General features: G+C 47.6%; 1 protein-coding gene across 3 annotated transcripts in view; it reads left to right on the forward strand.

The window, feature by feature from the left end:
* The window catches only part of TSPAN12 (tetraspanin 12), a 273,464-nt gene that overhangs the window by 115,014 nt on the left and 145,420 nt on the right, over positions 1-13,030 (forward strand). For all 3 annotated transcript variants that reach the window (XM_086967032.1, XM_086967023.1, XM_086967029.1), the window contains one exon: positions 10,172-10,307. In XM_086967032.1, coding sequence (XP_086823158.1) covers positions 10,172-10,307 — 136 coding nt within the window. The remainder of the gene's footprint in view (positions 1-10,171; positions 10,308-13,030) is intronic.

Here is a 13,030-nt window from a genome sequence, read left to right on the forward strand (position 1 = left end):
GGGAATCTGATAAGTCAATCTGGAGGCGAACAGGTCCGTCTGAAAAGGACCCCAAATCGCTTGTAGCCAATTAAATACTTGGGGAAGCAGCTTCCAGTCGCTGTAATCCCTTAAATGTCTGGAATTCCAGTCTGCCACCTGGTTTGCCTGACCTGGAGTGTACTCCGCTATTACCGAGATTTGATTCTGGAGGCAATAGTGCCAAAAGTCTTTGGCTATTTGAACTAGAAGAGACTACCTCGTGCCGCCCAACTTGTTGATATACCTCACAGCAGACACGTTGTCCAAACGGAGGAGGATGCAACAAGATGTCTGCTTCGGGGATAACGTGTGGATCGCAAACGACCCCGCTAGCAGTTCTAAACAGTTTATATGAAGTTCGAGCTCTTGCGTTGACCATCTGCCGCCTGTGGAAACCTCTCCACAGCGCGCGCCCCAGCCCCACCTGCTGGCGTCTGACTCGATTATTACCTCTGGCTGTGATCCGAAGATCGCCCTGCCGTTCCAGGCGTTCACATGGCCTAGCCACCACTGAAGCTCGGTTCGGACCTCCTCTGAAAGGGGAACAGAGTCCGTGTACGAGAGTCCCCTCTGAAGATGCTTGATCTTCAGGCGCTGGAGGGCCCTGTAATGCAGGGGCCCCGGGAATATCGCCTGAATAGACGATGCCAATATCCCCACTACTCTGGCCAGCGACCTCAGCGTGACCATTTGATTGTCCAGCAACTTCACAATCTCCCTTTTCAAATCCCTCAATTTCGCTTGGGGGAGACACAGTTTCGCTGTCTGGGAGTTGATGGGGAACCCCAGGAATTCTATTACCTGTGTCTGGACCATCGCCGACTTCTTTAGATTTATCACAAACCCCAAGTCCTGGAGCAGCGACGTAGTCATGATCAAATGCTGCTGCAGGACGGACTGATCCTGCACCATGATTAGAAGATCGTCTAGATAAATGATCAGTCGCACTCCTCTTTCTCTGAGATAGGCTACCACCGGTTTCATCACTTTGGTGAAGCACCAGGGAGCAGAGGAGAGACCGAAAGGAAGGGCCAAGTATTCGTAGCATTGGCCGTTCCAGAGAAACTGCAGGAACCTGCGGTGTGGAGGAAAAATTGGTATGGAAAGATATGCATCCTTGAGGTCCAGACGGACCAGCCAATCTTTTTCTTGCAACAAATCTGCTAACAAATGAATACCTTCCATTTTGAAATGGTTGTAAGTCAGGTACTGGTTGAACTCTTTGAGGTTGAGCACTAACCTGTTGCCACCCCCTTTCTTCTGGACAATAAAGACATTGCTGGAGAAACCGCGCTGTCCTCTTTGACACTGAGCAATCGCGCCCTTCTTCAGCAATTCTGCCACCTCTTCGTCTATGAAATTGTGATCTAGTTGGGAAAAATGGAGAGGTGGCGGGGGGGGGGACGCCTGCGCCGGATGAGAGTAAAACGCCAGCTGAAACCCTTGAATGGTCTGCAGCACCCAAGCGTCCTGGGTCAAAGCTTGCCACTGTGGCAGACAGTGCTGCGTGCGCCCACCCAATGGAAGTACAGAGACATCTGTTACACTCACCGGAATTTCGGTTCGACTTGAAGTTTGCTCTGTTGTTCCCCGACTGGAAACGTCCTTTGTTAAACCTCCTTCTCGATGGATAGAAGGTGCCACCGCGGGTGGAGTCCCACTCTCCACGCCCGCAACCAAAGTCTCCTCGTTGGGAGCCTTGCTGAAAACCTCGGCCTGACGAGCGACCCCGGTTCGCCCGGCCCTGTTGAAAACCCCCTGAGTGAGGGCGCGTTTGATTCCACTCTGTGCCTTATCCAAGGCGGTGAATGCCCCCACGTATTTAGTGACGTCTTTGACGAAACGGTCTCCGAACAAAAAGCCCCCCGAAGGGCCTGGTTCAGCTTCGGCAAGTTCAGTTAAGTTACTGTCCATCCTGAGCAACAAAGACTTGCGCCTCTCCGAAGAGATTGCGCAATTCGCATTGCCCACCAGGCAAATAGCGCGCTGAGCCCAGCCTGCCAAGATGTCCGGATCCACAGGAGTTGCCCCTTCCTTGGCCACCAGGGCCATCTCTAGAATTTTCGCCAGGGGCCCCACAACTTCAAGCATTTTATCTTGGCATCCCCGCCAAGCCCGGTCCAACCCCCGTTTGGGGTCCTTCGTAAACTTCCTCAAAAAGGTTAACATGCTGGCATCTATCTCCGGAGTGTCTGCCACGCCGTCCGGAATATGTGGACGCGGGCACTCTGACCGTAACCTGTTACGGACCTCTCTATTGAAGCTCTTCCTGAGGTTCTAGTGAAGGTATTCGGAAACTGCCTGCGGCGGGACCCAGTCCAAAGATCGAGGATGTACTATGTCCGAAGGGTCAAAGTTAAAGGTTCTGGCAACCTTCGCTTCTGCCGTTTTGGGTGTAACCTTAGCCTTTTTGGGAGGTGGAGGTTGCTCCACCGAGGTGTCAGTGTCCGTGTTGGTATCCGTATTGGTGGTGGTGGTATCAGTGTCCGTTGGAATCGGGTCTTTTATTCTTCGCTTTACCACCAGTATAAGGCTGGTCTAATGCCCCTCTTGCTGGTAGGGAAGCCAAGGATTGCGCATGCGGCCATTGCGTTTGCTCGGCCGAACCTGTGGCTGAAGAAGAAGAGGCTGCTTGCTTTCCTTTTTTCTTCTTATCATATCCGTGGCGTTTCGCAAAACCCTCCAGTTGTTTCCGTAAGGGGCGTAGGGCCACCGCAAGTGCCTGCTGCACTGTCTGAGGGACCTTCGTCTCCATGGCTCGATTCACGGAAGCTTGGACCGAGGCATCCAATGCTTCCACAATGTTGTCCTCCAAGACAGCTTCCTGCTGTCCCTCAACAATCTCCTCCCCATCTGCATATTCCTCATCCGGGTACCGTACCCAATCTTCCATGGTGTAGGTAAACACCTCGCGGTATAAGGGAGAACACCCTAGAATGTCTCACACCTGGGGGGGGTAATGGGGGGGGGTCAGCTCAAAGCACACTGATACAAATGAAAATTCCGGAAACGTTACCCAAACCCCCTCAGCAAAGCTGTAATCAATTAGGTCAGTGACCTCGGCCCTTAGATCTCCTGAGCGTGTGCACACCCTGGGCCTCTGCTATTTTACAACCAAGTATCTCTGGCGATCTAACCAGGAACACGCCGGTGTGTGGAACGTGCGAACACGTGCGTTCCTGTAAGCCAGGGTATCGCGCCGAGGTGCGCAGCCCAAAAGCGACCAAAAAACCTACCAAAATAGCCCAATTTGGTCAGCGTTTCGGGGCGCGCGCGTCGGCCGAGAGCCACCCGGTCTGAACGTCAGGGCGTATCAGGGGAGCCCATACGCGCCCTCAGGCTGCCGGTAGCGGGCTCCACTGAAATGCCCGGCGGCCCCTTGCCGGTCAAGGACCGTCTCTATAAGCGCGCTCTCCTAACGGAAATAATTACGGCTGAAAGCCGAACGGCCCAAAGCGAAAGTGATAAAACCAAAGTCAGAGAATTACAATTATTTCGAACAAAACGAGCACCAATAACAAGAACAAATGTGCTAAAGCTTTTAGACACCAAGTATAAGTGGATGTTCCTGCAGTAACATCAAATCATAGCAATATAAACCCCAACAGTACCCCAAACCACAAGCAGAGTGAGGGGACCAGAGGGGAGGTGTACTTTAAATCTGACTTGTGAGCAGCAAAGAAAGAGGATGATGGGAGCACGCAAGGGGTTCATATGGACTATGGGGGCGTGCCTATACTCGTGTGTACTCATGGGAAATGAAGTTTGTTTTACTGTATTTGTGAAAATATCCATTTTCATTGGCTGCTGTGTTTTATGCAGTAAAGATTGAGAAGCATAATCTGAAGCCTCCGGTCCTGTAATAGAATCGAGACAGAGCAAGCATCCGGCGCAGGAGGTAAGGAGCGTAAGAATTATCGGGTTCTCAGCAGTATCTGCACGATGAAAGCAGCGGATACCTACCGGATTGTTCCGATGTGTGGCAGAGCTCAATTACCACACGTCCATCTTGGAGCCAGGCAAGCTCCGAGGAGGCGGTGTTTATGACGACTAGTACAATATTTCCTGTTTACAGTAATCACCGGAGTACAGGTACAGCATTGTGTGTGAAGGCTGTAACCCGTGGATATTCATCAGATGTGTAGCGACTTCAGGTGAAATTATGCTGTACAAAAGGGGGTGGTGATGGACGGAGCATCTGAATCAATCAAACACTCACACCCAGTCAAAAGATCTGGGTTTATTCCATCACCGTTCTTTAGCCCACTCTGCTACCCCAATTCAGACAATGCTATATGCAAATCAGTCTGACCCTGTGCCTCATGGTAACAGTCCAGCCCGAACTGCCAAGCCATGTCTTCCCTGGACCGGAAACAAGCTTCCGAGGACCGGTTTCTGGCATTCCAGCCGTCTTCCGCCCGGCTTGCTTGAATCCAGTGGCAAAGTGAGCAAGGGACTCACGTCTGAGCATTCCCTGCCACACTTATGGCGGCCAAAAGCGGTACAAAAGGGGGTGGTGATGGACGGAGCATCTGAAACAATCAAACACTCACACCCAGTCAAAAGATCTGGGTTTATTCCATCACCGTTCTTTAGTCCACTCTGCCACCCCAGTTCAGACAATGCTATATGCAAATCAGTCTGACCCTGTGCCTCATGGGAACAGTCCAGCCGAGGACCGGTTTCTGGCATTCCAGCCGTCTTCGGAAGCTTGTTGGAATAAACCCAGATCTTTTGATCGGGGGAGAGGGGGGGGGGCTTGAAAGTAGCACTCTCCACGAGCTCCAATTTTCATTACATTGAAGCGCCTAAAAGTCCATAAAGTGCTTTATAAGCGAAACAGGCACAAGAGCAGTGACTTTATATAGCACAGAGAAGACGCTCTGTTGTTTTAGGTGCTATAAATACCCAATAGTGCTTGTATAACCGTTTTGTGAAGCTGAAAGCATGAGTCAGGCCGCCAGGATTTAAAGGTGTGGCCTGTAAGCCCCTAAATTGGTGTAAAGCAAATTAGCGACCACGCTAACATCATACATCTACCAGGACTTTAAAACACACTTTTCCCCCCCGAAGTTTTATATAGCGCAAACTTGAAAGGTATCAGAGTGCTTTACATAACACCAGTTGCGTTACATAACAAGCATTGAAAATGCAATAGGTCTTGTCTTTGATTAATGTAAAGCCATTTGCTTTGCTAATGGTATTGTATAGCAAAGCAAATGGCTTTAACTTAATGAAAGGCTAGACCTATTGCATTTTTAATGCTTGTTTTATAAAGCAAGTCCGTGATTACTGGCATGGGTTTTTTATTTCTTAAGCATTCTTTGATCATTCAGAACCTTTACTATGGATTATGCTTGAAAACACCAACTCCAAATAGACACACGTACGCCCTAGTTTTGTTGTGCTAACGTCCCAAGCATAGTATGTGTATATATGTGCAGACAGAGCCTACTTCCTGCTCAAGGTACTAGGTGCATGGTCTCCCTCCCTCCCTGCTCCAGGTGACGCTTCTTTTCTCTTGCAGCTCTATTTCCTCGAAGGTCTAGTGGTGCAGACTTCCACAAGCCAGTCTAACCCAGGCACATTGCCTACCACTTCGTCCTGAATTGAATCTAAGCGGGTGGAGACGGTTGGGAAACAGGTGTTTTCCTCAGGCCGTCTGGCACTCCAATCAGTTAGCTCCAAGTGCTTGTCGAGGGGTTATTAACATGCCTTTTAGGACCTGTTGCTCAAGTCCTGCCTGGTGTGTTCGAAGATCTCTGACTTGTTCTAGCTCAGAGGATTCAAGATGGTTGTGATGCAGCCAAGTTCACAAATTGTTGTGGCTTGGACACCACTGATTTCATTGGTTGTGCTATTGGCACCAGTGTTGCCACTTGCTGTCATGTGTGGCTGCGATTAGTTGGGTTCTCCGGTGATGTCAAGCCCTCCCTTATGGACTTGCTCATTGACGGGTCTTGCCTCTTTGGGGACAAGGATGATTCTGCTTGAGAGCATTTTGAAGAGAGCAGGGCTACCACACATTTTGTGGGCATATCTGTCTCACCACGCCAACCACACCAGTTAACCCGCTCCTTTATCGACTTTGTTCGAGGTGCCCCATTCCGCCAGCATGTCCAGTCTCCAATGGGAATCCAGCAGTTTCATGGTCGAGGCCATAATGCCCACTGTCGCCACAACCAAGGTCGCTCAGTCTACCCCTCCTCCTGCAGCCCAAGCTGCACAAACTCTTTAGCAAGTCCGTATAGGAGCACAGCAACCTGGTGGGAGTCAGAATACGTTAATAATTGAGAGAGACCCCTTAAACACACCAGGGGATTAGAGTACTTTCAAACAGTAAGAAAGGAGGGAGATCCCTTGGTGGGCAATTTTTACAACAACTGTTCTATGTGCTAATCACACCAACTATAGCCCATGTATTAGAATTGACCTCTAATTCTAGTATTAGAGGTCAATTCTAATACATGGGCTATAGTTGGTGTGATTAGCACATAGAACAGTTGTTGTAAAAATTGCCCACCAAGGGATCTCCCTCCTTTCTTACCTGGAGTCAGAATACACCAATTTTTACATAGTTGGCAGTCAATCAAATCGCACGTGTGGGTCCTACAGTTCCTTCGCAAGGATACACCTTACCATTCCTCTCTTCCCAGCTGCACCTTCCACCATCCACCGAGAGACTGACGGAGGACCATCTCTGCATTTTGCGTCAGGAAGTACAAGCCCTTTTTTCCAAAGGGGCTGTCGAAAGGGTGCCACTGCCAGATGAAGGATGTGGTTGTTACTCCCACTAATTTCTGGTGCCCAAGCAGGACAGGACATGCGTCCTCTCAATTCCTTACTCTGAAAAGAGGAATTCATGTTGCTCACTCTGGCTTAGGTCTTGTTTGCCCTTGACTCTGGAGGCTGAATGGTGGCATTGGACTTGCAGTCACTTAGGTCCGTTTATCCATCATGTTGGCCCATCAGCACTACCTGCAGTTTGTGGTGGGACAAGAGCATTTTCAGTTTGCTGTGCTCTGCTTGGACCTCAACAGTCCCTTCGGTGTTCACGAAAGTGATGGTGGTGGTAGGAGTTCAGCTTCGGAGGAAAGGGGGGCCAGCCTTGACCTTACTCGATGACTGATTATTAAAGGCAGGCTCACCCCAGGAAAGTGTCAGCCACCTCCGGACTATAGCGAACCGTCTGTCATCTTTGGGGTTTACTATCAATGTGCTGAAGTCACACCGGACTCCTTCTTAGATGCTTCACTTTATCGGAGCCATTCTGGACACAATTTGGTTTCATGCCGAAAAACAATGTCCTGGGCACACGTAGTAGGGGTCCAGGTATAGTTAATGGATATCCAGTGTGAAGAACAGAATATGTGCTCCACAACAGAATGATGATTTGAAATTGTATTTAATCAATGTAACCACGAAAGAACAGCCAGCCAACACGTGTTTCGTCACCTATGAGAGTGATCCCATGACAAAAGACACAAGAGCGTTTGATGACCGTCGAAACATTTCATTGACAGTTATGAACTGATATTAATCAAACTTTTAAAACTGAGGAAACCGCGCATACTGAATTTCTAACAATTTTAGCAATGTTTTACTGTTTTGTAAAGATTTTGATTAATCATGTACAAATAAATAAATTACTTAATTACTTACTGATCCCGTGACATCTTCAGAGCTGAAAAAGCTGCGAAAATTCGATGGAGTGACCCGCAAGCCTGTAATAATTCCAACCCGGCCGGGTCTAAATCAAACGAATCTTGCGGGAAAAAAACAGGAATCATGATGGGTGTAAATGCTCTGAGTGCGGGTAAGCAATCTTAGGAATCCATCAAGGGAAGTGAACTGCCGTAATAAAAGATAAGAATGTGGTCCAGTGTTCGGAGTGTGAGGGCCGGGTGGGCCGGATCACAAAAGTCATCAATATCGGTGAGAGGATCCGAGTAACATTGGTGCCGAGTCGCTGTCCCTACTACGTGTGCCCTGGACATTGTTTCTCATTCATATGTGTGGGTTGCTGGACTCACATACCTACAGAGGTTTTAAGGTGTTTTGTTCCCCCGACCTGGTTGCGCCGTACATAAACGCAGCTTAGCCAACGTACGCATTATCTTCTTGAGCACCAGTCTTCCTGTTGCTACTAAAAAATCCTTAAAACATTTTGGTTTTGTGCCTTTCTCCTAGGAAAAAGTACAGGACATTCAGGCTATGATCGGATCTTTCAGCCTCAGTCATTTCATTGAGATCAACTCTGAGGTTTCTTGGACTTATGACCTTGGGCATGCTAGCTGAGCCCTTCATAGGGCATATGCGGGCTCTGCAGTGGGACCTGAAGTCTCAGTGGGCTCACTGGTTAGAGGAGGCAGACCTGAAAGCAGAGGTCAGCCCGGGACCAGGGTTAAAAAATGTCCATGGACTCGACAATTCTCGCTCTGGTGCTTCCTCGATTCACGGGTTCACACTCTGCGACTCTGGGCAATAGCTTGCTTAATCTCCACAATGGCCCCTCGCGGAGGGATGCCTGGCTTTCACCTTGCGGATACCCTGCCGGGGTTAGCTGCAACCACTGCGTTAGCGGGTGGATTCCCAGTCCTTTACACTTGCCAGACGGCTATGTGTACGTCCCTACATACACTCACAAAGCCCTATTGGCTGGACAGTTTGGGTAGCGTAGAGGGGCATTTTGCCCACTCTCTCTTGCAGGATTGGTTTGATTCCATTCACAGTCCGACCTCCAAATAGGTACTGCTTTAGTATTGATTCTAAAGGTGAGGAATCTCCAGCTAAAAGTTTCTGCCAGAAGAACAAGTTACTTACTTTGTTAATGCTCTCTCTGATGAAGACCCAAGCTGCAGGTTACTCACTAACCCTCCCTTCTTCCCTGTTCTGTGATTGGACTCTGTTTATTAATAAGATCTCTTGTCTAAGAATCTGCATAGTGGTCACAACCAGCTTGATCTTGGGGCTCTGCGCCTCGAAAGCAACTAACGTCGGCATGCAGGGGTGATGCCTGTTTATAGAGTGGACTTACATCAGTGTGGAGCTGCATAGCATCACCTGACAGTGCGCTGTGGTACTGTTCGAAAAGTTTCTGTATCCACTCTGATGCCTAGGGAATATTTGAAAGGTGAGGAATTTGCAGCTAGTTAGAGTCTCTACCAGAAAAGGCATTTCTTAAGGTAAGTAACTTGTTCCTTTGGTACCACAAGCAAAATATTTCTTCAAGTTGTTACCAACCTATCAAATTGTTTTGTCCCGCGGGACCGAAAAGGCCGGTGGGAGAACAAGCTCTGTCAGCTGATCAGAAACTGAACTCTCACAGAATACACCATGCAGATATGGCAATTTTAACCCCTTCATGACCTCCCTGAGCACCTCTTTAAACGCATATTCACAAATAAATTACTGAATAGGTTTACACCAAATTAAGAAAAGGACACTTTCTAAGTAACAGCTAACGCTATGCCATATTTGGTGCCATTTCATTCCGCCGTTTACTTTCCCAATAGTCATCAGGTATAAGCTTCCACAAGACAGTGGCCAGTATGGTCACCTTCCATCTTTGACTATGTTGTTGATGTTAAGATAGATTTTTCTAATGATCTAAATAACTAATTTAGATATTTATATTATATTATATAAATTGAGTAAAATGTATCTGTAATACAGCTTTTGGTCTACTGTTTTTGTGACATTGTCCTTTAAAAATAAAGAATGGATTTTTACTTGTTAATTATGTTTTTTTGCATGACTTTCTTTTAAAAACAGTGAAACAGGAAATTCATTGTTACCTTTCCTTGTTAGACATTAATGTAACCATTACAATAGAGTTGCTGATGCATGTTTGGCCTGCAGAATAAATAAATATCAATAACTGTTAGTATTTATTTATTCTGCAGTCAAACATGCATTAACAATCAAAAAGTAAATTGAAAATTCCATTTAAGCACAATTCTGTAACATATGTGATTTCAGGAGAAATTGAAATGACCTGATACTACCTATGTAAAGTAAAATATTTTCTCAAGAAGTTAGCAAAATTAGGATATGTATTTCTGTCATGTGACCATAACATTTAAAATGGCATGAAGTAACCTATATAAAGTAAAATATTTTTTCAGAAGGTTAAAACATTTTTTTTCAGAGTGGAGGAAGCTGTGATTTTTGCCTATGTTCCTGTGGTCCACCCAGCGATGATTGCTGTCTGCTGTTTTCTCATCGTTGTGGGGATGCTGGGATATTGGGGAACAACAAACAATGATATACTCCTTCTCCTTTGGGTAGGTTCATGAACTACTGTTTTGTCACATCATTGTAAAGCATTTGAGTAATACATTCTTTTTATATTGTCATATATTGTAATCTTTGTTTGAAGTAAGTATGAAGAGGTAGTAATGTTCTGTACCCCCTCAAGACAATAAAATGCCTTGCTGTGCCCAAAAATACAGCTCAACACAATGCTGCGGGTATCATATGGACATGAACATGTAGAGTGTGGAGCAGGTGGAACTTTTATGGGACAACATTTGCAGAAGTTGCTAGTGCTAGTCTGTTGTTATTTATTTAATTTCCTGCAAATATTCTCATAAAAGGTTTACACATTCTTCAAGATTATGCAAACAGAGTTTTTCTTTCTTTGTTAATTACAGCATAAGAAAGCCAAATCTGTAGACTGATGCACCTGATTGTCACTCAAATGCATCGCTGCTGTGTCTTGATTTGAAAAACCAAAGTGAGGGTATCAAGCTTTTAAAAAAGTCTTCATCCATCACTCGTTTCAAAGTTATTAAGTCAAGGTTAGGCCAAGACAACTTTATTGGGTTTCAAATGAAAACCATAAAAGTTCATGAAAATGTTTACTACAAATTATTAATTCAGAAATCTATATACAAAACAGCAAAATGAACAGTTCATACCAATCTCATCAATCAGGTTCAGATACATTATTTGATTTTCAACAAGGACCATAAAAATTCATAAAATCGTCATAATAGATTATTATTTCAAACTACTATGTACAAAGCAGCCAAATAAACAGTTCATACACAACAATTTATTATATAAAAGGCGGGAAAAATATAGACCGTAAAACATTCCTCTAATAAAATATACAATATATTTTACAGGGCACTCATAATTTCATTATACAGCTCCCTCCATAAAGGTAAGTCAGTGCTTTGGGTTATATATTAAAAAATGTACTCTAATAAGGGGGTCGGAGCTTGCTCGAGACCGCGAGGGCTGCCTGAGTCTTGAGCTCCACATCACCAGTCATTAATCCTACATTTATCCGGCACCTCGCAGCTATTACATAGCTAGCTAACACAGATCTGGATGTCGGAGCGCTGCCGCAGAGTGATGGGCTGTTCCTGAACCACCCCCGCCCCAGTGCTCACTGTGATATGGCCGGGCTTTGTTGAAGATCCTCCAGGCCGCTGATCCCCGGGCTTCCTTGCAGTACGGGGCGGAGCGACGTCAGTGAGCATGCGGCGGCAGACCAACAAGAGAGACCGGTATCCTGGGCCCCGAGCTCCGACACCCGCAGCAACGTAAACAGCACTGCCAGAGCATCGGGAGGGGACCCACCTGATCACAGCGTGAGGCGGAGAGAGGTCCACAAGCGTGCAACAGCAGACTGCTGGCGGTGATTTGCCCCCCGGACTCGGGGGCCCGAAAGCAGCCGTGACCGGCAGTATATTGCCGTGTACTCGATAAGTGCTGAAGAGCGCCCTGAGCTGGGGAGCGAGAGGAAGGGAGCGGCTGCAGCACCCAACTACCTGGAGCTGGGGATAACGCGGTGGCCCACGATTCAGGACAGGGCACCGCTTAAGAAGATTGCCGCAGGAGAGTTCACCCCCTGAGAGGCACTGACACAGAGGAGACAGGGGCCGGAAGATGCAGAACGTAACAGCCCTCTGCGAAGATGGGGTACCGCCATTTTGCGTACAGGCGACCATTCAGTGCTGGGAAAGGGGTAGCTGGAAGGGGCCTGGATTTGTGGCCCCACATCACCCTTCAATGAGGGAAGTGAGTAGCGAGGCGCAAAACACTAATTTCAGCAAGAAAGTATGGCAGGCTTAGTTGGTCCCCCAGGGGAGCATAGATGCAGCACCGGTTTGGGCCTTTAGAGGAGGTACAATAGTGAGACGTCCTCCTGGAGTGAAATCGCGGCTGAATAATCCTGTAGGTCTGCCCCTCACACGTCCAATAGTGGAGAGTCAAGACTGCAGTAAAGAGTGCGACTGGAGGGACGCTTAGGGGGCAAGTACCTGTGAGGAACGTGGGAGCAAGGCGACACTAGAGACAGTGCAGTTGGACGGACACCCGGGGCGTTGGGATCTGAGAGCTGGCGGATGTCTAAGTAGCGACATACATAGTCCCCCATTTTGGATGCAAGATAACGCACTGGCGCGCGGGGCGCTCCTCTTCGATACGAGACTACGACGAAATCAGCGCCTGCAGCAGTGGCGGACCTCAACTCGGCCTGCTATTGATTCGCCCTCTGAGGGAACACCGTAGACTGTCCTATTACAATTTACCCACCTGGAGTAGGTCCTGGGATGGACGGACAGGATGCAGTCCAAGCTCACGTTTGCGCAAAAACGCTTTAAGTCGCAGGACACCGCAACAGAAGAAGCCACTAGGAGGCCGAACCGGATATCCGGAGCATGCTGCTGTCCATGGAAAAAGGCCTTCAGAGCAACATCACCTCACTGGGCACCAAAATCGACGCCCTCTCATATCAGATGGACAGAATGGGAGAAAGGCTGGACAAATATGGCGAAAGGTTAGACATTTCTGAACAGAGGCTCACGGAAGTGGAGGAGGTGCAAACCACACTAGATACTGACCATAAACAGCTTGGGAAGGTCATACAAGTATTACAAGATAAAGCAGAGGATTTGGAGGCCTGCTCAAGATGCTGCAACCTTCGAATCACGGGGCTACCGGAGACGACGCAAACCGGAAACATGGAACAGTTCGTGGAGAAGCAGTTGGTGAG

This window comes from Lissotriton vulgaris, chromosome 1_1 (genome assembly GCF_964263255.1).
Source record: "Lissotriton vulgaris chromosome 1_1, aLisVul1.2, whole genome shotgun sequence".
Lineage (NCBI taxonomy): Eukaryota > Metazoa > Chordata > Amphibia > Caudata > Salamandridae > Lissotriton > Lissotriton vulgaris.